This window comes from Epinephelus lanceolatus, chromosome 1 (genome assembly GCF_041903045.1).
Source record: "Epinephelus lanceolatus isolate andai-2023 chromosome 1, ASM4190304v1, whole genome shotgun sequence".
Taxonomy (NCBI): domain Eukaryota; kingdom Metazoa; phylum Chordata; class Actinopteri; order Perciformes; family Serranidae; genus Epinephelus; species Epinephelus lanceolatus.
Window position 1 is genome coordinate 23970403 of NC_135734.1, and position 26290 is coordinate 23996692.

Below are 26290 nucleotides of genomic sequence, written 5' to 3' on the forward strand. Positions count from 1 at the left end.
GTTTGCTATTCCTGGACCTGAGTGACTTTCAGTGCGAGCACAGTGAGCAGGAGAGCAGGCGGGCACACAGTCCTCGTGCCAGGCTCGGTTTATTTCCCGCGATAAAAATATTAAAACTGGATATATCACACACAGCGGTAAGTAGACTCCTCCTCTTGTGTTGTTGAGTATTTATGTGGAGAATACAGCTCTCTGAGTTTTTGTACTGCCATGTCTGATGGTTAAGACCAGCAACACGCACTGGACACGATTAGTACAGCACGAGAGTCAATTTAACTTCCTGCTAAAACCTTCACAATAAAACAGGTGGACTTGGTCGCTGTGGGACCAAATAGCAACATAATGTAAACAAATGACAGTTAAAGGCTGTAAACAAAATTACTTTTATAAAACAAGGCATATAAATGTGAGCTGTAACTGTCACGCAGAGCAGAAGAATGTAAAAGGTTTAGCTAGCCATAGCCTACATCTGTAAAGTACAGAAGCCCATTGCTGCCACACCAGGAAAAAAATAATGGGTCAGTATTACGTTACAACGTAAAAAGTTTATTGTTCTACCAAGAAGTTTTTCACATTACAACAATATATTTTCACCTTCTAACAACATATTTTCACGTTAAAAGGTGATCATCTATATTGTAAGACCATGAAAAGTTTCACGTTATAACGTGATAATTTATATTGTAAGAACATGAAAAGTTTCATGTTATAATGTGATAATTTATATTGCAAGACTGTAAAAAGTTTCATGTTATCATTATAATGCAATATTTGGTCTCGGGAGGAGGTGCACCCATATACTCCGGTTGTGATTTGACACTTGGCTCTTTGCAATGAACAGGCATCAACATGGCCCAAAACACAGATAACATGAAACTATATTGTTATAATGTAAAACTTTTCATGTTCTTACAATATAAATTCATCACGTTATAGCATGAAACTTTTTCACATTTTTACAATACAAGTTATCACGTTTTAACATGAAACTACATTGTTATAATGTGAAAATATATTGTTATAACGTGAAAAACTTCTTGTTAGAACAATAAACTTTTCATAACGTAATACTCATCCATTATTTTTTCCTGATGTGGCAGCAATATGCTTCTGTAGTAAAGTGACATGCATTGTAGAAAAACTAACAGCTGGAGAAGTAAAAACAAAGCTAGCTTACATGAACATTCATGAGTTTGAACTGAACTTAAATATTGCAGCTATGTGAAAAGGTACGAAAGAAAATTAGTGCCACGTATGCCTTCTTAGCACCTGTGTGGAGGTAAATTAGAATCTCTTATATACCCTGCATGCCTGTTAAAAACAATACTTATAATTCCATGGCACTAAAGATGGTGGGTGTAGCCATCACTGGAGGCAGATTCAATGATATCAATGGAAAACAAAACTGTTACATTTCAGTTTGGACATTTTCATATACTCCACTGTGAGCTAGGACTGGGACACTCAGTTTTTATAATAACATGTTTAATTATGACTATAGTTAATGAGGATGGAAGGCTGTTTGAAGTTTATGAAACAACATCGCGAAATCAACGTTGACTTATCTTTCAAAATTAAAACATAATTCATTCAATTGCTCAATACTCATGGTCTTAGGCAATTCTTATTTTGTTTGCAGAGTACGAACAAAGTCAGATAAGAAAATAATAAAATGTTGGTACACATGATTTAAGCACAGATTTGTGCGTACCCACTGTTTGTGAATGAGGCCCACTGAGTACCATGAGAGCTGTGTGAAACACTGTGTTTTACTAATCATTTTACTGTCTTAACAAAATAATGGCTCTAGCCAAATATCCCTGAAAAAACATTTGAATTGCCAGCCGTTCATGTTTACAACATTGGCGGCCTCACTGTAGTAGTCCATGTAATATCAGAAAGAGTTCAGTTGCAGCTGGGCCGGTGTCAGGCGCTATTTACGTTGACATGCCATTCATCTAGCTAAAAATAAATGCACACATTCACTGCCCCTAGGAAATGTCATTGCACACAACCTCCTGCAATCAGTGACAAAAAGCACAAGCTATCTGCCTGAGATAAACAGCTGGTGAACTCTTGTTTCAGAGATGTAAGCATGACTGAAGAACTCCTTCCAAGTATGCAAACGCATTTTTGTTGCAGCTTTTTTCCTGAGTGCTGCTGTCATCTGGGCCCATCTTCAGCTGTACTCGAACTCTTCAGGCTCCAGTTAAACATGTCATCTTCATATGCTGCTGCTATATCAGCCCTACTTTCAGCCAGCTCTTCCAATCCACCCGTCATACCCAGCCCTCACCCCTCCCCAGATACAGCAGGGAGTCCTAAATCTTCCCCCACGCCCAGCAGACCTGCCCACTGCCCTACAGCTGTACAGACAAGTCCCCGTTCACCTGAGCCTGTGGGATTGTTCGACGAGCAACAGGAGAATCCTGCAGACTATGGCATTGGTACGAAGCACTGCAGCACCAAAATCCAACACACTGGTTGAGATCTGCTCTTTAACGCAGGTGGTTCATTGTGTTGCAGGTGGTTACTACCCTGTAGAGATTGGAGACATTTTCGTAGACCGTTACCAAGTGGTTAAAAAGTTGGGATGGGGCCACTTCTCTACTGTGTGGCTCTGCTGGGATATGGTGTAAGTAGGTTTGACTTTTTGACTTTAACATGGTAACATAACCTAGAGATAATCAAACATAATTGTAGCTAACTGCCATAATTGTTTGCATGCAGGAAGAGCCGCTTTGTGGCTCTGAAGGTGGTGAAGAGTGCTCAGACATTCACAGAGACGGCACTGGATGAGATCAAACTTCTGAAATGTGTCAGTGTGACCACATGGCTTTTGTTTTAAGAGGCGTACTCAGTAGTTTTTAGTAATGTGTAGTCTCACAATACATGAATTGTGGATCTGGTGAGAGTGTTGTTAATATTTCTGGTCACCATAAAGAACACACTGACTCCACTGTGGTGGCTGTGGAGCAGGAAGATACGATGCCTGAGACGTTTTGAGCAAACTGCATATCCAGAACACTTTGCAAAAACACAAATGCATTAAAGCTACAGTGAGTAATGTTATGACAGAAGTTATTTTTTTGTAACTGTCACTATATCCTGACAGTAGGACACGAGGTAGATAATCTGTGAAAACATCATGTTCCTCTGGCTTGGCTTATATCTTACAGAATATGACTGTCAGTCTTTTTCTGTGAAAGAGAAAGAAAGCTTTTCATTGTCAGTCTTCTTCTGTTCACTTGTCTTAGCCATGCACGATGCTGTTGGCAGCGCAGCATGTGCACAAGCAGTGATTGACACCATGTTAGACTCCGCCTAGCTTTGGTTTCTTTTATCGGACGTAGTGGGTTATTGCAAACACCGCCAGGAGCACAAGAAGCCAGAGAAACCTGATTTTTATTTATTTTTTGTACTGATTATCTGTCTTTTGTATCTGTCTGTCGTGTATTTCAATCAGGAGAAACAGAAGACTGAAGTTGAGATAAAATTTTGATACAGGATATGAGTGTATAAATTAACAGATGATTTGTGCTGATTAAGATTTACCAGAAGTCTTTGGTGCTTGGAAACCAGAGGGACATATTTTGTGATTGAGGGACATCTGAGCGGCAGCAGAGTTAATCCTCCCATGGAGTCCAGACACTGGTGGTGGTGGCTGCTGACTCTGAGGCAGATGAGGCTGATGAATGCGTAAAGTCTGGGTGGTGATGGGGAAGTGGAGGGTGCACACAAATGCAGCAAGAAAGAACCATATTTAAAACGAGGAGCAGTGAGATGATAGGCTGACAGAGAAGGTGTGTTGCTGTGCTACTGGTTGATTGTGAATCAGCAAAGACTCAGTTGACAGCCCTGGACAGTGACAGCTAGATAGAGAGTGAGTGTGTGTGCAGCAAGTGAAAGGCAGGATGAGAGAGACAACTTACAGTCTGAGCATGAAAAGTATTGAATTGCGCTAGAGCTTAATTACAGTCAGGTCATATTTGCTGGAAAAGTTTCCCACTGTGGCTTTGACAGAAAAAACAAAAACATTTTTTTAAATTCGCAAAGTGTTTGGACCTGCAGTTCATTTGAAACGTCTCAGTCACTGTAGGAAGATTTACTAATGAGTGAGACTGATTATGGTGGCATAAAGTACAATGTCTGATGTCATTTCAGGATCTCTGAGATATATGTTTGATATTGAAAGTGTATTATGGGGAGAAGATGATCACAAACTGATGGTTTTGTGTGTGTTTGTATGTGTGAGGAAGACAGGGAGTGCACAACATTTTGACATAAAAAATGTATATGTCATAGCAGCTCATGATAATATTAATATTGTAGCTCAGCCTGCCTGCACAGATTTTGTTATTTTCACATAAATACCAACAGGACAGCAGCAGCATCTTGCACTATGTTATTGCATTTGATAGATGATAGAAAGTCATGCAATCACAATGTGATTGTCTTTATTACACTTACACATTCTTGTTGATATTCTAATATGTGTACTATATGACCATCAGGTTAGGGACAGTGACCCCAAAGATCCAAAACGTGAGACAATTGTGCACCTCATTGATGACTTCAGGATCACTGGAGTGAATGGAGAGCGTATCCTTTACAGAAACATACTGTACGTCCCCACTCTGTAACATGTGGTGCAGGTCTGACTTTTCTGTTAAATACTGTTCTTAAATTATGCTTTTTACAAGTGTGCTTATACTCAGAGAAACAGATGGCACCGTGACAACATCTTTGTGTCATAGTGGTAGGCTTCGAGACTTCAAGATGAAAAGATTATGTCAGTGTGTTTTTCCCCTCTCCAAATACCCAAGACACTCTCAACACCCATGCTGCAGAGGTCCTTAATGTCTTACCAGATGTGTGCATGGTTCTGGAGGTGCTGGGCCACCAGTTGCTGAGGTGGATTGTCAAATCCAACTACACTGGCCTCCCCCTGCCCTGTGTTAAGAGCATCCTCAGACAGGTGCTGTGCAACCTTTTATTCCTTCTTAAGTCATCCTCTCTGTATTTCACCACTGGCTGAGCGCTTCTTTGAACAGATTATCTTCTATTTTTGCTCCTCATTGACATTGGGTGCAATGACAGTGACTGTATTTTCACTCCTTATCACAGGTTCTGCAGGGTTTAGATTACTTGCACACTAAATGCAAGATTATCCACACAGACATCAAGCCAGAAAACATCCTCCTGCGAGTGGATGAGGTTTACATTCAGAACCTGGCGGCCGACACCAAGCTGTGGCAGCTGCCAGTGTCCTCCGGTTTCACCAGCTCCACAGGTTAGTGATGCTGCATTAGTATGTCTAGCTTCAAGTATAAAGGAGCATGTGTCAAGGGAATCTGCAAGTACCAGGCTGATGGAGGTGTTATTGATTAAATGCAAGGAAAATGTTCACTGTGTTTCCTTTTTCGCTTGTTTTCACATCCTGTGCCTCTTCGCCCTGCTGATGTTTTGCTTCCTGCCAGTGAACAAAAGCCTCAGAGAAAAACAGGTGTGCAACCTGAAATGTATTCTTACTCTATTCTTGATCATTATTATTTAATTCTTGTCATTTGGACAGTTGTGTTTTTCATAATTACATTATGACCTGTTCATTTCTCCTATGACTTCTGAAGAGTTTGTCCAGCTTGTTGGGGAAGCTGACTGGGGTTTTCCACACTCTTGGGGAGTGGGTAAGATGAATGCTGTGTTTTGCTTTTGTGCTTGAGCCTTTTAACTGCATCTTGACAACATTTAGAGCCTGTAATTTGCTATAGGACATGTGAAATCATTGAAAAGGCAGGACATCGGACATATACTAACTGATTTTGGCAGATTGCTGCCCTAGATGAGCACACTGCATAGAGATTTCTTACATAATCATGACTGTGATGCTCAAGGAGGAGGAGATATGAGTTCTTTATATACACACATTTATGTTGTTAATATTACAGCAATATTACCCCACTAATTTTGAGAAATAATTTAAGCAAAAAAGCCTTGTTGACTAATTAAAAAAGCTAGCCACGATTAAATTCAGGGTTACACTGGGATCTGTAAATACAGGGAGCTCTTTGAACTCTCTCTGTTTTTGCTCTTTAGGAGATTGGTTGATATAATAGGTGTTACTACACTCATTCTGTTGTACTTTTCTTTTTATCACACTTGACCGTAAAGAGGCAGTGGAAATCCCTTAACAATATTGTACAGATTGCAACTCAACTTAGAAACATATTTTTTACAAGCACTTTCTGCATTGCAGTCAAGGCAGGTGAAGAGGAGATGACCAGGGTAGAAAACAAGATATATTTGTACTGCACAGCTCTTATATCTCATAATTAACACATTTCTGTAACTATCAAAATTAAAAGCCAAAGAGAGAAACACTGAAATAGCCCCAGATTATATCTTATGTTGACAGTTGTCTTGAACTTCTGCTCAAACTTGCTAGCTTGCTCTTGTGGTATTGTTGTGTCACTAACTAACAGACTCCTGCAGCTCAAAGAGATGGGACACGTTAGGGGTGTGGAGGGGGTTTCCTGATGTAGGCTTCTGTAAGATGACACAACTGCAGATTTTGATGTCCTTCCAACATCTACTGTTGTGATTTCAAAATAGCTTGTTGTTAGCAACTTACTGTTTTACAACATACAGAGTAACATCCTCACAGTTTATTCTTGAGATATTAATACATGGATGTCATCTCTATAGACTCATGGAAACTACAGACGATATGCATACAGATGCAGATATACTGGTAAAAGCAGCTGATAAATGGTCACAGAATACGTAATTTTATCATGTGAATGTTATGTTGAGTGTTTTTGATGCTACCATTGGGGGGCACCAAAGTCAGACATTTAAATCCTACACAAAGGCTGAACACCGTTCTTCATTTGCATGTAGGCCTACTGTGACATGTTCACCATCATCACGTCAAGGTAGTAAGGCTATAAATGCCGGTGATATAAGGGCCTCAACTCTTTTTCACTTGTTGCTGTGGAAACGTTTGAGCAACAACTGCGCAGGGTGATCGCTGCAGCACTTGCAGCTGAGGAATGCCCCACACCTGGTCATACTCTTCACACAAAATGATGAATCTTAGTGCCTGCTCATCTGCCCCTGCAGATAACAACATTTATAGGCATTTTTTGTGACTGAACAAAATGATACTCATATTTTTATACAACATTTAGGCTACACATACTCAAATATCCAAAATATTTGTAAATAAGGACTGGACTATGATTAAATAAATTGGGTTTACTGACATTGTAAGTCCTTTGATTGTTTTTTGGCCAAATGTCTTAGTCTATATATTTGGGATTACACTGCCCAGCTTTTACAGGGTAGGCTCATAAAATAATGGAGGTAGCCACTGTGACGTCACCTATTGGTTTGTGTACTCTTGTTTGAAAGCCTTGAATTTGGTTGATTTCGGCTGTTGCCATCTGGGTGACTATGTTTTGACAAGTGGGTGGAACTGTGAATGAGCGAGGGGTGGATCTGACTCATAGACTGTAATGACGCCTCAAAGACAACTTGTCACTCAAAGTGGCAGTGCCCTTAATTATGCATATGCCTTAATAAAATTTCAAAGGGTGAGTTATATAAAAATTCATCACCCATACAGTTGTCATGAATGTTGAAATTAGCTATAGAGACCAAAACTGTTTTTTGTACCAGGCTGTAAACATGTTTATTTCTGCTGTAAAGTTGGGCAATTTAACATGGTGGTCTATGGGGACTGACTTGCTTCTGGAGCCAGCCTCAAGTGGTCATTTGAAGAACTACAGTTGTTTGCAATGGCTTTTCAACACTGGAGTTTGCTGCTTGGGTAGGCTGCATAATAAAAAGCATTTTGATAAACTGTATAGCCTATACTTGTACATATCACAATTAAAAAGACAAATGTCATGTGTCTGTATCAAGATGTGGTTGACTGTTATTTCTGGCCTACATGATTCAAATAATGATTTAATACACTAATTGTTTAAAAGATTCATAATAAGTTAGTTTTGTTTGAGTTGGCAATTGGACACTACAACCTCACATCCGTATTGCAATGAATTATGGGTAATTATATCAGTAGAGTCTGGTTATGTCTGCACCCCAAGCAAACTCTTTGGCAGTCTGGAAAAAGTCAGTTTGAGGCTCCTTGTGGACTGGATGTGTCTGCTAGTGCGGTGAAGTCTGGACATTTGGATTTAGCCATAGTGGCTTTAATTTGCACGATTTCCTTCACTTCCATAATAGGCATGAAGTTGTGATAATCCATCAAATAATTAATCCATTGTTTTACTTAGCGCTCACCTCTGATTGTTTCCCACAACTGATCAAACCCCTGCAGTCCAGCAAGGTCTCCGGGAGCCCCATTAAGCGACTGACAAGAAAAGACAGGAGTCGACGGGGACAGGAGAGTGCGTCTGGCCACAATCAAAAGGACCAACTTCATGTGTCGTTCTCTGATGCCACTGCTCCTTCTAGCACCAGTAGCTCCATCCGTCACTCTAAGCTCTCAGGTCCTAACCTCACTTTAAAGAGGCAGACAGTGCTGTTGGAAGATGGACTGGACACGTCTCCACGCAGCCACAGACACTCCATATGCACGTGGCCAGACCTCAACACAGATGGTCCTGTCTCTGGCTCTAGATCGGTGTTATTGCATCAGACTGCAGACAAAGAGCTGCCCCCTCCTTCGCCATCCAATCCCCGTGGTCAGTCTCATGAATGTGTTTGCCTGAGCTAATATTTACACAGTATGTTAGCTTATACATTACCTAGCTTTCATCAGTACACTCTGTCTGTCAGTACAGTCTATCTTGGCCATGTCTTCTCATCTATCACATTCCTTTATATTTTTTTAGTTATCAGAGATTCGGATGTTGTTCTAGACCTACTAAAGCCTCAGAATGCTGATAAAATCCTCATCAAGATTGCTGACCTGGGCAATGCCTGCTGGGTGGTGAGTGACTATCCTCCGTGGCAGCATTATCCTCCACAATTTATTTTGATAATAGAGCATTTTTAAATTTTAATTTGGATTTTTATTTATGCATCAAAATACACAGTGATAACCATACTGATTGGCCAGGATTTTTAGGAATACCTGGATTTAATTACTGAAATATCTTCATGTTTATCAAAATATGTTACATACCAAACTAAATGAAGATTTGATGAAAATTGTAGAGTGGTGAAAACAGTGGCAAAAAAGAAGAAGATAATAAATAAAAATACAATGAAATATGTTAAGGGAGAAACTGGTGGGGCCTGCCGTAAAGGTATGTCTTAAATCAAGACATGTTTTTTCTTCTGCACCTCAAAGTTGTTGGAGCTGTGAAGGAAACTGTGAGGTGTTTTATGACTGGCAGGTCAGGCAGGTGATTGCAATTGTTGGACTAAGAGTCTCATCCTACTCTCCAATGTGCTATGTGTGAGCTCAGTCCTGCGTGTTCTTTAATGAAGCAATAGGAGAAGATATTCGGTCTCAGTTAATGTAGTTTATTAAGCAGTAAAGGAATAAAATTACAGAGCTCTGGGTCTCAACTTCACGTCCCTGACGAACAACAAAGGTGTGTCAGTTCACAAAGTCTGACCTCCTGTCCTTTCCCTGACCCAGTATATTTGAGCGTAACAGAGTGTCATTGTGCATGCAAGGCGTTGTCCTCTTCTCATTGGCAGTTCCACTTCCTCCTTCACCACACCACGCCCCTGCCTCGTGTTAATCTGACTCCTTCCCGCTGGCGGTGGGGGCGTAGTTCCTGTTTTGAAAGACAAGAGAACAACACAACTCCCTACACGTGCTGTACCTTACTATCTGTATATCACTTTCTATTCTTTTTACCATATATGAAACTAATTATCTAAGCATTGCGGTATGTGCTTCTCAGACTTCATGTCTCTTCCTCTCCTGTACTTCTCCACTTCTGCAAAGCAAACACATTCAGATCAGCTGAAATCATCCAGTATTCTCATTGTTCACACATCTAAAACTTATATAGTGAAACACAACTTATAGTAAAACACATAAAATCATTCTATTCCCAACACAATCCAGGCTGACAGGAAAAGTTCAGTGATTTACTGAAAAAAGTGAAGCTACGTAAGCTTACTGGTGAGTAGCAAGTCTGAACAAGAGTTACTGAGAATTCACCAGTGAACAGAAATGAGGCAGGGAAAAGTTACAGACAGACAGGTACAGATGAGGAAACAGGAACAGGTACAGCAACAAATACAGATACAGATACAGATACAGAAACGGGTATGTGTTCAGGTACAGACACAGGAACAGGTATAGATAAGTCCATCCAGCTCTACCTTGTTGATTGTCCATGGAGCGGAAAGAGCGCAGAAATTTTCCTTACAAAAAAGAACAGGCTGTGTTTAGAGTCTCTGTTGCAAGATAGCGAGTTTGTACACTGAGACCTTGTTGAGCAAGAGCGGTCCCTGCAAGCAATAGTCGTGATTTAAACGTATTGGCCAAATTTAGCTCCGATTTAGTCTAGCTACATGTAACCCAAATCTAGCCGATTTAAATTTGAAATTGATTAAATGTAATTTTCGCCATTGCAGATGGCGTGCAGTATGATATTCAATCACGTATGGAGAGTCAACAGTAATTAAAATATGTTTATCTCCATTTTTTGGACATGGTCTCTACATAGCCGTATAATTGATGACGTCTACACTTTGGTTATGGTTAGACGTCTACCAAATTTTCACTGACAGCCCAAATTCAGCCGTGATTTAGCCTAGACGTCAGGTCTTCATGTACACGGCTATTAGATGTTTTTTAAACCAAAAAATGCTTGCTGGGATGATTCTCTCTTGACCAAGCACCACCACAAGGACTGCAGTGTTTCTAGCTCCACCTTTTGGTATCAGATCAGTGTGGTAGTTACCTCAACAAAGCGCTAACGGAAAAGCAGGGCAGGGGGGTACCATACACAACTTTTGACAATGGAAATGCAAAAATAACCATTGTAATGTGTAATGAACTTAATAGAACTGAAATGTATGGCTTGGTGGAAACAAGGCTATACAGGAACAGGTACAGGTACAGATAGATGAACAGGTAGAGATAAAGGAACAGGTACAGGTTTGGGCACAGGTACAGACAAAAGGAACAGGTACAGGTTGAGGAACAGGTACAGATACAGATACAGGAAAATACAGGTTCAGGAACATATACAGGGACAGCTTTAGGTATAGATAAAGGAACGGATACAAGGACAGGAACACAGTGGTGTAGTCTAGTTTATTGTAGTGGGTATACTGTGATGATTCCCTCCCAGCCTCGTAGGGAGGCATGGCAGTGACCTATTCATGGGTACCAGTGACATCACGTCGACGAGACCGCCACCATATTTGTGTCCGATTTGACCGTACCCCTATGTTTCGCTATTGGCAGTACACACCTCACACTTAAACGAGACGGAGAGACAACGATATTTGTTAAGAATTTCCATTATTGGTTGCGACTCATATTTAGTACCCTCAACAGTATTTTGTCCGCTAACCTCTGCAACATGCTGTGTGTGTGTGTGTGTGTGTCCGTCTGTCCGTCCACTTCATTAGGTCCACCCGTGCAATCTAATCCAACAGCTCTGTCATACATTCTACTTTATGAAACTTTTTACATTTTCAGTTTTTGTTGACATTGTCAGAAAGGTGATAATTAAACTTTATGTTTATTATTAAGGTTGTACTGGGTGGTGCTGGCGTACTGGACTGTAATATATTGAAGTGTTCCTAATATTTTGTCCCCCTCAATATATGTTAATAGATTGGGCAAAATTATGAGAACACCGCACAATATAATGCACTCCAGTACACCAGCACCATCCACTATGACCTCTATAATAAAAATAATGTATAATTATCACCTTTTTGACAATGTCAACAAAAACCCAAAATGTATAAAGTTAAGCTTCGTAAAAATAGCATTTATGGCATAACCATTGGATTGGATTGCATTAGACCGCACAAGTGTTACCTAATGAAGCGGCCGGTGAGTGTGTATTATATTTAAGGACCCACACCACGATGAGAGTAGGTAAGAATAATAGTTAATTAGTGACTGACATCAGCTCAAACCATAAGCTTTTGAGTGTACCGTAATCTGATAACGTTAGCTAATGTTAGCATAAGACAATGTGAATCTCCATTGAGGTAGCTAACATCATGTTAGGTAACGTAGTGTCGGGCTGTCGGCGTTAATCATATGGCATCTGAAGTTAATCATGTTTCGCGTGTTTTGTAAGGGGTTTTCAAAGACTAAAATAAAAATTAGATAGAGTTGAGGACTTACCAGACACGAAGTGTTGACTGCACAACCTGGAGTTAACGTTAGCTGTTGGCTGCCAGTGGGCTCTTCTTATCGCAGCCAACCATTTATTCCGGTCTAACATTACATCCTTTGGGATGGAATAAAACTGCAGTCCGGGGTTTCTTTGTCGACTGGTATCACAGCCAACAGCACAACATCCTTCCTGGCATCCGGAAGTTAAAGTTCTGTCACAAAACTATATTGTTACGGATCTTTGCACATTTTTAAGTGGGTATACGGAAATCCTGGAGCTTTCTTAGTGGGTATATGGCGTATACCTGTGTATCACGTAGACTACACCACTGCAGGAACAGATATAGGAACATGGTTAGGTATGGGTACAGATACAGGGATAGTATGGGTTCAAGAACAAGTGCGAGTTCAGGAACAGTAACAAGTATAGATGACGGAACAGGTGCGGGTTCAGGAACATGTCTGGGTTCAGGAACAGTTATGGGCACAGGAACATGTCTGGGTTCAGGAACAGTTATGGGCACAGGAACATGTCTGGGTTCAGGAACAGTTATGGGCACAGGAACATGTCTGGGTTCAGGAATAGGCACAGGTACAGATACAGGAACTAATACAGATGAAGGAACAGGTACGGGTTCAGGAACAGGAACAAGTGCGAGTTAAGGAACAGAAACAGGTAAGGATGAAGGAACAGGTACGGGTTCAGGAACAGGTATAGGTACAGGCACAGGTACAGATACAGGAACTAATACAGATGAAGGAACAGGTATGGGTTCAGGAACAGGTATGGGTTCAGGAACAGGTACAAGTACAAGAACAAGTATAGGTTCAGGAACAGGTACAAGTACAGGAACATATATAGGTTCAGGAATAGGTACAGGCACGTACAGGAACAGGTATGGGTTCAGGTACAGGTACGGATTCAGTTATGGATGCAGGTTCTGGTGTCTTGAATGCAAGGCACGAACAACGACACTGATGATGTGGTGGGAAATGAGTGAAAATGGGCTGGAAATTCTACTGAAGGGCTAATGAGGGAAAGTGTAAACAAGTGAGCAGGTGGTAGTGAAAGTAAGGTGACTGGGACAGGTGGGGGAGTCTGAGAGTCTGACGGCATGTGGTGGATGGATGGAGAATAGTAATGCAGGGGGCTGGTCAAGGGGTAATGTGGCTGACACCACATTTCTAGTTTATAAAACAGTTCCAACACGTTGTCTTTACAGAACCAAATGCGACAGGTGCTTTCTGTAGAGCACAGCAGCCATGTTTATTGTGCCCTCCAGTGAAAGACAGAGCTGCCATATGTTTCGAGTGAGACAAGACTGAGTGGGCTGGTGATGTAGCTTGAGAGAGACATACAGCATAATCTTGTGCATTTCAGAACTACCCGCTGGTGGTGGTTATGCTTCTCATTTCATTTGGCAGAGTCAGAGAAAGAGACGGTGATGTTATTTTCTCTGATGATGTTTACCTTTCATAAAACATTTTTAGCCATGCTAGCAGCATGGCATTAGGGATGGCAGTGTCAGCCACTTTTGTCCAGATGAATATATCTGACACCTTTTGGATCGATTGCCATGGAATTGTGTACAGCATTCATGGTCACCACTGTGCTGCCCCCAATACTTTTGTTTATGACTAAATACATTCTGCTCAGTCTAATCTGTATGTCAGCATGCTAAACTAAGATGGTAAACATGATAAACATTACACCTGCTTAGCATCAGTATATTAGCATTATCATTGTAAACATGTCGGCATGCCAATGTTAGCATTTAGCATTTTCATGTAGAGTTAGAAAAGAAGAAGAAGTTTTTGTGAGGATAAGATAATAGTCGTAGATGCATGTCATTTTTTTGGTGGAACATTAAAATCTCATCTGTCTGGTCGTCAGCACAAACACTTTACTGAAGATATCCAGACGTGTCAGTATCGCTCTGTGGAGGTTCTGATTGGTGCTGACTACGGCACACCGGCTGATATCTGGAGCACTGCCTGCATGGTGAGCCGAGCACCTTTATAGATATGTACAGTATTTCTTAAGATTTCTAGATGTGTCACAGCCATGTTCTTCTATCCCTTTATATATGCTGCAGGCTTTTGAGCTGGCCACTGGGGACTACCTGTTTGACCCCCAATCAGGAGCCACGTTCTCCCGCGAGGAAGGTTTGTGTTGTTCACCACATCCCTTTTGAGTTTGACTAAAAAACTAAATGTGCTTATAATACGGTGTGCTGTGTGTTCTCTAAGATCACATTGCCCACATTATGGAGCTGCTGGGATCACTTCCATGCCAGTTCGCTCTGTCAGGAAGAAATTCCAAGCGATACTTCAACCATAAAGGTAAAATTAACTAAATTATTACATATACAGTGATACTTAATAAATGCTTTTTTTGCTAAGTGTATAGTCAAATTACCTGCATCTGATATTCTGAGTGGCACACAACAGTGAGCAACTTACAGTCTGACGAAAGTTTGGGATAAAGTAAAAGCTTGATATTAAAAATGTATTTGCAAACACAGTATATAATAATTCAAAGTAGATAAAAGCAGTGTATTAGTCTACTTCTTACCCTGTGCAGGACTACTGCGACACATCTCAAAGCTGAAGCCGTGGGGCTTGTTTGAGATTCTGCTGGATAAGTACGAGTGGCCACGTGAGGAAGCCACCCAATTCAGCTCTTTCCTCCTGACCATGTTGGAGCTGCTGCCAGAGAAAAGAGCCACAGCTGCCCAGTGTCTGAAACACCCCTGGATTAACTCCTAGACACATCAGCTCTGTCTTGTTCAGAGCCCAGTGGACTAGTTCTTAGGAGCAGGCTCGCACACATTGCACATGACATGGACTCGGACAGCTGTGGGAAAACAGCGGTAGTCTGGTGCTGGCATCATGAGCACAGTCTGAGAAAGAACCTTTTCCCAGTTGGGTTGCTTTGTCTTTTAGTATTTTAATGGCAGTCACATCAAATTCAGGCCTAGCAATGACCAAAGAGAAGTTTTGTCTTACTGGAAGATTGAATTGTTATGTGATCACCAAGTTCTTGAATTTCAATAAACTGACTTAACACTGCTTTTATTCTAGACTCATCTATTATTCTAGATCAAGACTCACAGACTGTGGTGACGCCTCACAGACAGCCTGTCACTCAAGCACCTACATCCTGAATTATACATAACTTTAAGCCTTGATCAAATATAAATGGTTGAGTTATATAAAAATCCACCATCTGTGCACTTGTCATTCATGTTAAAATTAGTTACAGGGAGCAAACCAGTTTTCTACACCACGGCCAGGCTGTAAACATGTTTATTTCTGCTGTAAAGTTGGGTATTTTAACATGGGGGTCTATGGGGATTGACTGGCTTCTGGAGCCAGCCTCAAGTGGCCATTTGAGGAACTGCAGTTTTTAGCACTTCCATGTTGGCTTCATTTTTCAGCCCTGGACAGTGTCACTTGGTGAGAATTTCCAAGCAGAAGTGTTTAAATAGGAGGGTTTTCGCAAAATGCATGTGTTTGAGAGGTTTTGCACGCATTATGTGAGAGTTTGTAAAAGGTGGGCCCCTTTTACTTTTGGGTTATTCTTTCACTGTGGAGGCATGTGAGATAAATTAAGTTTTCTTCACAAATTCAAGGTAACAAGAGGTGAAAAAATAACTGAGAAATGATCATTTTGTGGAGTACTCCTTTAAATGCCAACCAGGAATTACCCCCTCCTTTTTAGAAATCCCAGAGAGTGTGCTTGTGTGTGTGTGTGTGTGTGTGTGTGTGTGACCGTTGAGATTTTATCCATTGTACATTCTTTGCATGCTCACATTCAGCAGAGCACCGAGAGGGGGATGGAAGGTAGAAGAGGGAGGAGTTAGTCTCACATAAATGCTGGCATATGTCCGCCTGCTAGAAAACTCAGAGATTTTCCTCTAGGAACAAGAGAAGGTGAGAAGAGGACAGGGAGCGCTGCCTGCCCACACATGTAAGTCTCATTTTCTGTTAGGTTTTAATGAGAGACCCTTTAATGATGCATGAGGTGTTTGTTTTATGCTTAACAAGTGTTTGTTCCTGTGGTGTTCAAGGGAGACTATGGCTCGGTCTGGTGGTAGTTCCTCTTTTGGACTGAAGAATGTGTTTTCTCATAGTAATGTGAAACTGGGGAGATTAGTGTGTAACTGACATTGTTGGTGATACTCGTAGTCACGCCAGTTTCTCAACAAATAAGCTTTTAAAATATTTTGATAACCTTTATATTCTTGTTCTTCTTCCTGTTCTTTAACAGAAAACTTATCTCTCTACATGATGATAAAAGATGAAAGTGTGTGTTTATCTAGCCATGCTAGGACTATTCTGCTCTTCTGTCTGTGAATCTCTTGGTTGTGTGTATGTTAGATGGAATCCAAAGTAAAGGTTAAAGTCCCAGTGCTCTGCCTTTTCTGACACAGATCTTAACCTCCAGCCAGTTGCCATGCAACTCAAACTCTAAATCAAAAGGAATTACCTCAACCACCACTGGTCTTTCACAGTTGCATTATTAGTGCAAGGTAATGCCGCTTCCAGCCATGCTCTCCACTGCTTTCCCACAGAAGGAGCCCTTGTTTAGGATTCTGGCTGTGCTTTTCTCCTCCTTTTTGCTCTGTTCATCCCAATTCATCTGTGCTCGAGATATCAGAGCACACTAATTGCTTCTGTGAGGGAGAAAGCTGCACACAAAGAGCTGTGTTATGTGTTTACCAGTGCTTATTGCAGTTGATATTAAATTATATCCTACAGTGATATTACCACAGTGAGACGTGTGTGGGTGTGCAGCTTGGGCCTGGCAGCAGCAGCTGATAATGAAAACAGGAGCAGTAGCAGTATTGTACACTGCATAGTAAACACCCATCTCATTATCCCTACACAAAGGGAGAGGTGGAGTGAGGGGAGATATGAGAGCTTTCATTTATCTCATGCAGATGTGTTGTTATTGCTCTGTGTCTGGGGAACATTTATCACAGCCTCTCTCCACAGTGCAGCACAATGTTACCATGCTGAATTGATGCTTTCTGTCTTGGTTGCAGGATGTGGCTGACTTTTCTTTACAGCTGCACTGGTGGAGCAGCTCTCCTGTATGCTCTTTACAGATGGGTGATCCCCGCCGCTGTGCAGTATCATGGAGGATTGGCGCTGATGTGGCACGATGTTATTGTGGAGCGGATGCTGGACACTGTGACCCAGTCCACACGTCCTCAGGTGTGTCTTCAATATACAGTATTTACTTCTCACAAGAGCACCCCTTAACACACTCATGACCAGAGTAGTGTGATGCATCCCTGCAGGTGAAGGAGACTGAGATATGGCAATGATGAAATTCACACAGAAGGCTTTGTAAATAGAAAAAGACACACTCACACACACACACTGTAGGTCAAATGTCAAAACTAAAATACGTTTGTGCATGTATGTTGTGCATTGTAAGGGTAGTTCAAATAAACTAAGCATGTTCATACATTCTCAAACACAAATAAAATGCACCTTAAATGATTTATTAGGGGGCCATTATTGTAGCAAATCTATTTGCAAATGTGTGTGGAGAGCTGGGTAACTGTATCTCAACCCATAATCAGAATCAGATTTGTAAATGTGTAGACAATCTGTATGTGTACATAGATATTGATGGCTGAAAAAGTATGTTGCTCCAAGAGTTGGAAATACAGACAGATCATCAATTGCAAATGCGTGTGGAGATTTGTCTGTAACACTCTGCTTGCTCTGTGCCTCATTCAGTATACAGCCTACATCCCCGTGGTTTTAAGCGTGACATCACTGGACTAAGTAGTGGTTATGATCATTGACGTACAGTACATATTGTACAAAGTTGGTGCACTGACTGCTTTGGCCTGTTGATGTAAAATGTCAGTGTTACCACCATATTGAACTGGGCAGGACTTGTCTGTAAACAAAAACAAGTAAACAAGGGAGCTGCAGTTTTTCTGGAATACAATATTGTTTAAATTTATCAACTGATTACAATTAGTTGTTTCAAGGGTTAATGATCTGCGTGGAGTAGAAAGAAAAGTTTTGTCTCCTCGCTGCAGTATGAATCAACATAAGGCTTTCATGAACTGAAATATGGTAAAAACAGTATTAATTGTATGGAATATACAGTAAGGTTAAGCTTTAAATCACTGACTGCTACTGCCGACTGCTGGTATATCGGCTGTATAGCTACTGAGGCCCAGTGCAGACGGAGCGGTGCAGACAAATCTCCACATACATTAACAGATCGCTGCCATGACAGAAGTGTGGCAACAGTCACATGTATAAAGGCAGCCAATTGAGAGGCCCACCTGAGTTGTAACTGATGATTGTATTTCGGCTCTTGGAGCAAAACACTCATTAATATATATGTACACATTTACAGATTTGTCTACACACTTACAAATTCCAGTACACTTGCAAATCTGAATACAGATTTGGATTTTTTTTTACACATTTACAAATCTTATTATGCACAAACAGATTCTGGATACACATGTGCAGGTTCCTGTACTCTTTCACAAATCTAAGCGCGCATCCAGAGATTCTTTACACATCAACACATCTCTCCACACGTCTGCAAATAGTTCTGCTACAGTAATGGCTCAATAAGGTATGTGTAAACAAGACTTAGACTCTACAGCTATGCTGCTGTTGGGCTGTATTCAGGATCCAGGCACAGCAGTGCTTTGAGCTAAATGCTAATAACAGCGCTGACGTGGTGATGTTCAGCAGGTATAATGTTAGGGTGTTAGCTATCATTAGCAGTAAGCACAGCTGAAGCTGATGAGAATGCCATTCGCTTTGCCGATATTTGGTCATAAACCAAAGTATTGGACAAAATAAAACTTTGGCCTGATGGTTCATGAAGGTCAGTGGGCTTTGTTCTCTGTGGACCATGAATGTACTAAATTTCATGGCAATCCCTCCATTACAGGTGAGCAAACAGACCGACTGACATTACCATCTGCAGAGCCACGATACTAGTATGTCTAAAAAATATGTTTTTTGTCTCAATACATAAATGTAATGAAAATCTCTTGTTAGACATTGAGGACATTGCTGAACTTGATTCCATTTTTACACAGTGATGTAAAACCCCCCCAATCAAATCTTTGTTATGCCTCCGCGACAGTCCATCTATGTAATGTCCATCACTACAAATCTGCAAAAAATACGTCGGGCCATCCCATTCTTTTGATCACAATATTTCAAAAATGCATGAAGGAAATTTATTCAAATTTGGCATAAACGTCCACTTGGACTCAGGGATGACCTGATTAGACTTTAGTGGTCAAAGGCCAAAGGTCACTTGGTCTCATATCCGTCTCATTCACGTGAACACAATATCTCAAGAACACCTTGAGGAAATTTCTTAAATTTGGCACAAACGTCCACTTGGACTCAACAATGAACTGATTAGATTTTGGTGGTCAAAGGTCAAGATCACTGTTACCTCACGAATCCTGATTTAGGTCTTAATGAAAGAATTTATATGCTAATTATAACAAAATTTGACAAAAATAGGTCAACTCACTGTGACATCGTAATGTTCTGCAAAAACACTTTTCTGGCCATTATTCAACGCTGTAACTCAGGAAGAGAAAGGGAGACATTTGGTCAGATACTGAACTGGTGACACTAATCCTGGGTGTCCATTGTATAGATCCTCTGTGCTGCTGGGTTGAAGATGTGTGTGAAGCATCCACATTTTAGAATTTGTATTAACATCCATATCTGAGTCATTGTTAACTCTCATAGCATGTGACGTGTGACTCTGGACAGACATGGATATAAACTATAACTGCAGCTTGACGGGTCTGTGGAGGCATACAACAACCACAAGGCGGTAATTCTATTTTTTTCCTGGGTTCACTAAGCTTTTAAGAAAACAAGTCAGCTGCAGCTCAAGAATAGATTCAACCTGAATCAATGGTCTTTTCACAGACGTAACTAATACCATTCATAATAGCTGCAGTCTATATACTAGGTGTCCCACAGCTCTGCTATTGTGCATTCTGGTTCACTGGGACACTTTACAGCAACAGAGCCATGGTTGATGTTAGTAGTGACACTTGTGCTTCTCCTACTGTGACAAGTCAAAAGTCTTTAACATAAAAAAAAACATTTATTCTCATTAACAACGACTGCTGATGTAGCCGGTCAAAACCTGAAGTTAATTTTTGCATTTTATATCTTTCTGTGACCAATGCGTGGATTTATGGATATCAGCCAAGCCTTTCATTAAGTTACATCATGATTTGTATGCAGCTGATTGTTTCTTGAGAAGAGCTCCTTGTTTTCTTTGTGCTAATTAATTAGGGCTGACGCTTCCTTGTCTGTCCCTAATGAAAGAAAAAAACAAAACCCCAAGGCCTTGTTTTCTTTTGATCATCGCGGCGTGTTAACAATGTGAATTTGTAAACAAACAGACAATAACAGCAGAGACAAATCTTAACCCTTCTTTTAATAAATATATATTTAATTTAGAACTTTTTCAGAAAGAAAAGAGACAAATCCTTAAAGCAGTTTAAAAAGAACATTACAACAAGAACAATCCCTCCCTACAGATGTGAGAAGGCAAAAAACAAACAAACAAAAACAGTTAGTGTGCTCTTCTTCATAGGTTAGTATGGTCATATAGAATAGTCCTTTCTCTGTGGTGTGGTCAAGGAAGGGCTGCCATATCTGCTTAATTTAAACCTGCTTGCTTTCCCTGACATCACATTTCATATTTTCTCCGTACATGAAATACTAGAGAACTCTGTGAGCCTGATTTCTTAACTTTTGTAGGCAGGGTTGCTGACAGGTGCGAACATTTTACACACAGTTTGCCATGAACTAGTTTTCTGTTTTTGGATTTAAGGAGCTCGTCATACCTTACTCTCCATATAACAGCTACAAAACAGACCCTCCCAATTTAGCTGTCTATTTAAACTCCAGAAATTTCCCAGCTCTCTCTCTGCCTTGTCAACACTGTTGCTCTGCATCAGTATTGCTGCTTGCTCCTTCAGGTCTGCCTCCAAACCAACACCCACTTGCGAACTCCACCTGTGTGGGAAGATATTTAATCATCACTCTTCAGTATCTTATTTAAACATATCTGTGAGGGTGATGAAGCTACGGTCTAGACACCAAACTCTTGTGTACATATTCCTAGCAAGTTTTTCCACAATTACAGAAGACTGAGAGAGTCAGTCAGGTCTGGTCTAGTCTGTACACACCCACGTAAGTCCTGAGAAAAGGTGAGTGAAAAGGGGAGTGCAGGGACACATCCCCCTCAATATTTAGAACAGGGCTTTTGTCTCTCCCAATGAAAACATTACAGTGGCAGAGTTTTACTTTTATTTTGACAAAATAAAGACAATTACATCATAAATTGAAACAGAAACACTTGCATAAAAATTCACCAGAATGCATTTGATGCTCAAAATTTTCTGGCAGTGAACCCCCAAAACACCTGTTTCACATGTGTCCCCTGAAACTTAACCTACGTCCCTGAGGAAAGCGTCTTGGTTTAAGACAGCCAGAGTCAGTCCTAACTCAAGTCAGATGTAGTAAAAGACACTCTACTACACTTGAACAGGTTCAGCAAAGAAAGCTCAGCATTACCTTTAAGCAAACAGTGAAGCAGCAACAGGTAAAAGCACAACTACCTAGAGGGGTTTAAACCGTAAGAAAACTTGGAGAAGGTGCTGCACATACAGTACAGATTAACAAGAACCAGCTGTACACGTCATAGTGGTGATCAGCTGATGGCAACCAGGAGAAGAAAATATGCTGAGGATACACTTGTTAAAAAAATAAATACACAGATGCCTTATATTATATACCTCAGTCAACACATGTCAGGATATTGCTTCTCCTTAAGCCTATCTAACTCTGCTTTAAACTACTGGCCTCTTTAAAGTCTTGATCATCAGATTACTTCCAGTCTATATAAAGCTGACTTAGATTAGCTTTTTAAAAAAATTTAATAAATGGACAAAAACAAAAATTAAATTTACTATGTTGAGTGATGCTTCCTATTTAGGCCTAACTTACATAGTAATGAAGTAATAATAAAGGAATGATCAATGAAACATGTAAAAATGGATTGAATGCTTCTCAACAGTATTATCATAGGTGGATTTTGACACAATAGATACTGGGGGACAGACATAAAAAAGCCCCACCACTTCTCACATAGGAACAAGACACATAGATGTTGTGCAAGCTTTGTCTCTTTTTGTTGTTGTCAGCATCTTTTGTTGTTTTGTATTTCTTTGAGGTCATTTTGCATCTCTCAGGGGTATACCTGTGTCTTATGTGGTCATTTTGTATCTCTTTGAGGTAGATTGTGTCTTTCTGTCTTTTTTCAGTCATCATGTGTCTCTTTGTTGTTGTTTTATGTCTCTTTAAAGGTTAATTTGTGTATCTCTGAGGTATATTTCTGTCTTTTGGGGCCACTTTGTGTATCTTTGTTTTTCCATCTATTTGATTGACAACCATATCACATGGTATGAAGTACAAACATTACATACAATAACAAAACAATGGCAAACAGGTGGCTAAATTACAACCAATGTTACTTGCATTCTTCAAAAAAGTGCCTATTTACAAATTATTGGCTTATATGATTGTAATAACAAAATTAATTTAAACATAGATGAACGGTTTAAATAATGCTTTGGCAAATACCTTTCTCTGTACGTCATTAAGCTTACATTCTGACATTCAAACAAAATGTGATACTCATCTCACACACCATTATCATTATCATCCTTTATATCTTCCAGTGACTTGAGGAATTCTGGTGTTGTTTACTCTAAAATTACAAATAGCCTTTCTGTACTTTTGTTTTTCATGCCACACATACTTCTCCAGTTTAAACTCAATTTCGACATGTATATCACAAGATGTCATACTTCTGAGCTCACTTTGTGACTTTTGTATAAACTGATCGTTTTTGTGTGAGCCAGAGGTAAGACAAGCCACCTTCATTCAGGGGTATTGAGCTGCAAAGGATAAAAATGTATGTCTTACATTAATGGTGTTGTGTTGAATTTTTGGAGAAAAATTCCAAATAAAAGAATTTGAAGAACAAGAAAACAGACACCAACACATGGGGTCTGTTGCTCTAATGCATGGTTACAACTGGCAACCCAAGTTCTTTTAATGTTTACTTATTAATTATCTATAAAATATTAATGAGTGAATAATTATGACACGCACAGTGATATTAAAAAATGCTCCATTATAGATATATCATGTCTAGCTTTTTTCTCTCTCCCTTCAGAGGCTACTGGATGCAGTACAGAAAAACGCCACCAGAGGGGACCCTCGCAGCGTGGTGAAAGCCATTGATCAGTTCTGCAAAAACAAGGAATGGGCCATGAATGTGGGGGATGAGAAAGGTACTGATTTCTCACCATGTGACTCTGTGTTTCATGTGGACATCATTACCTCACTTGTGTGTTTTGGTATCTTCTTTTTGTTTTATTGCCGCAGGCAGCATTCTTGACTCAGTGGTGTCTGAGGTAAACCCAGCCACTGTATTGGAGCTGGGAACCTATTGTGGCTACTCCACGGTACGGATCGCCAGCCTGCTTCCCCCTCACGGCAAGCTCATCACTCTTGAATTCAACCCAGACTATGCTGCAATTGCTCGTCAAGTCATCGCTTGGGCAGGATTAGAGGATAAGGTAAAGCCAGGTGTCTCCATACAAACTGAAAAACAATCCATTACATAGTGTGTGCAGTCAGGGCTGGGTATGGTTTAAAACAATTATGATACCAGTACCAATACTGGTTTCCTGAAAGTGATACCAATACCAATAGAGTACTTCAATCAGTATCCATAATGTGACTAGAGAGGCGTGTAGTATAGTCTTATATACTTTTTGAATATTTTGGTAGCATCTCGGCATGCTGAACTGCCAACTCTGTCAAGCACCCTTGGCTCGGCTTCACCACACCACAGACTGTAAAAGTTGTACCTGCTGCTGCCGGAGTGTGAGCTCCGCGCTAGTTGGCGAGTGTCTGCCTGGCTGCACATACACAGTGACAGAGCTAACTGTTAGCATTACATGGCTAACGTTACCTAACGGTTATGAATGGGTTCAACGGTGTGGGCTGCTGTTGCTTTTGTTAGCTTGTGCTAACCAGGCAGATGTTAAACTGTTTGAAAAGTTTGATTATCTGGCAGAGAGTTGGGAAAGTCAAGGATCAGGCCCCCAGTGCAAAATGAATGCATGTATCGTTTGACAGGAGACATTCTAATCCTACTTGGTACTTAAAGGTGCTGAGTGGTACTCAGCCTTATGTTCGGCAGGTCAGATGACAATAGTGCTGACCAGAATGCTTCGAAGCTTGCCATGGTAACTCGCATCCAAATTAGTATTCGAATGCTCTGTATATTGTTTTGTTTTATCACCAGTAAACTGGTGGAGGAAACTGAAAGGAGGTGGTAAGTGTCAGACACAGATGAGGCCAGTATTCTCAACACATCATTGACCCCCACTTCAAGTTATTAAATTGGCTGACCGACAAGGAAAAGGAACAGGTTAGAGAAATTGTTGACAGTTATCCACGGCTTGCAACTGCTGTGCATCTAGTGATGTGGTCTGACCTGTGGCATTAGAGTTATTAATAACTTACAGGAACAATAGTCCCCCTTTGAACTTCTCTTCCCCTCCCTATCACTCTTTCTTTTACATACGCACACACACACACACACACATACACACACACACATGGCAAGGCTAATTCCTACAAAAGTTGGGCCGGGTATAGACTCACAAGTCAGTCTTTAGACACTTATCAGAAGGTGGAGATCTCTGATTGTCTGGTGGCGAGACTAGGCCGGGTATGGTGGTTGATTAGCTTATATGAATGTGATTGATTGATTACCCCCAGGTGTCTTCACATTCCGCCAAAGGGTTGAATATTTGTGAGTAGTAATCAATGAAACTTTGAAGGCCAAAAATTGGTATTCAGGATGTGTTTCTTCTTCCTAGGTCCATTTAGTTGAAGGAGCATCTGGTGACTGGATCCCCAAAATGAAGGAGCAGTTTGGGGTGAAAACATTTGATTTAATTTTCCTGGATCACTGGAAGGATCGCTATCTTCCGGATGCAAAACTAATGGAGGCAAGTTTGTTGTGCTTATTTTTCTATTCATCAAACTCTTTTCTGTCATGATGCATGAAGCTCTTTGTTTTTTCATCAGGAGTGCGACCTCCTCAGGAAAGGCAGCGTCCTACTGGCAGACAACGTGATCTGCCCAGGAACTCCTGACTATCTTGAATTTGTCCGGAGCAGCCCGCGGTACAAGAGCCAGTACTTCAAATCTCACCTGGAGTACACCAAAGCTGAGGATGGCTTGGAGAAGTCTGTCTTCTTAGGCTAGTTTTTAACTAAATGTGTCACGTTTTGCAGAGGTACTAGCAAACCTTAGACCTTGTTGTTTTGGGTTCAATGAGCAGTCTGAAAATCTCTTTTTCTAATATGTCACAGAGTCTGTTAACTTGAAATTAAAAGTAATGTGAAGAAATTTATGCTCTGTGGTTTATTTTTTGTAACACCACATGATGGAAGTTTAAATGTGTGATGCGCTGTGTGTATATTGGTACAGTAGGCGGCAGTAGTGATACCACATTCAAGCATCTAATTGACAGATGATGAGCTGCAAACTGATCCGGGGGCTGCTTTTCCCAGAGCATCAACTCAAATCAATAATAAATCTAATCCAGCTGCATTCTGTGGTGCAGAAATGTATTTTCTGCTCTGGCATTCTCCACCATTGTGCCAGTGTTGACAGGTGTGTGAAGAGAGAGTGTGTGTGTGTGTGTGTGTGTGTGTCATGTCAGTGTGTGTGTGTTTGTGAGAGTATGAATCAAATCGCTGCTTATCTAATCTCTCAAAGTGAGTTCCATCATGCTGGAGGGGGTGGGGAGGGGGCTCTGCATTTGGTTCAGCTGCATGGAAAAAAAAAGAAGTGGGC

General features: G+C 40.7%; 2 protein-coding genes and 1 long non-coding RNA gene across 3 annotated transcripts; 2 read left to right on the forward strand and 1 right to left on the reverse strand.

Moving 5' to 3' along the window:
• On the forward strand, nucleotides 1-15370 carry LOC117257452 (SRSF protein kinase 3-like). The gene is made up of 15 exons (XM_033627660.2): nucleotides 1-137; nucleotides 2143-2447; nucleotides 2527-2635; nucleotides 2731-2818; nucleotides 4515-4602; nucleotides 4872-4978; nucleotides 5128-5293; nucleotides 5481-5506; nucleotides 5631-5687; nucleotides 8345-8711; nucleotides 8862-8959; nucleotides 14193-14300; nucleotides 14395-14464; nucleotides 14549-14641; nucleotides 14883-15370. Exons 2-15 carry the CDS (start codon nucleotides 2216-2218, stop codon nucleotides 15065-15067), a joined length of 1794 nt encoding a protein of 597 aa, XP_033483551.1. The 5' UTR covers nucleotides 1-137; nucleotides 2143-2215; the 3' UTR covers nucleotides 15068-15370.
• LOC144463440 (uncharacterized) lies at nucleotides 9478-12617 on the reverse strand. The gene is made up of 2 exons (XR_013491581.1): nucleotides 12308-12617; nucleotides 9478-10356 (listed from the first exon to the last, which is right to left on the reverse strand). It is a non-coding gene; the product is annotated as an uncharacterized LOC144463440 (long non-coding RNA).
• A 741-nt stretch (nucleotides 15371-16111) lies between the features above and the next one.
• comtb (catechol-O-methyltransferase b) lies at nucleotides 16112-25840 on the forward strand. Its single transcript, XM_033625960.2, has 6 exons — nucleotides 16112-16271; nucleotides 17350-17521; nucleotides 23586-23703; nucleotides 23798-23991; nucleotides 25306-25437; nucleotides 25517-25840. Coding segments are annotated over exons 1-6 (798 nt in total). The 5' UTR covers nucleotides 16112-16269; the 3' UTR covers nucleotides 25697-25840.
• Nucleotides 25841-26290: the final 450 nt, after the last annotated feature.

What these genes read in the sequence shown, in the direction of transcription:
- LOC117257452 (XM_033627660.2), top strand. Translation starts at nt 2,216, where the DNA reads ATGTCATCTTCATATGCTGCTGCTATATCAGCCCTACTTTCAGCCAGC. An exon ending in TGGGCAATGCCTGCTGGGTG is followed by an intron (nt 8,960 to 14,192) that starts GTGAGTGACTAT and finishes TCTGGTCGTCAG; the next exon opens with CACAAACACTTTACTGAAGA. An exon ending in CACGTTCTCCCGCGAGGAAG is followed by an intron (nt 14,465 to 14,548) that starts GTTTGTGTTGTT and finishes GTGTTCTCTAAG; the next exon opens with ATCACATTGCCCACATTATG.
- comtb (XM_033625960.2), top strand. An exon ending in GAATGTGGGGGATGAGAAAG is followed by an intron (nt 23,704 to 23,797) that starts GTACTGATTTCT and finishes TTATTGCCGCAG; the next exon opens with GCAGCATTCTTGACTCAGTG. An exon ending in CGGATGCAAAACTAATGGAG is followed by an intron (nt 25,438 to 25,516) that starts GCAAGTTTGTTG and finishes TTTTTTCATCAG; the next exon opens with GAGTGCGACCTCCTCAGGAA.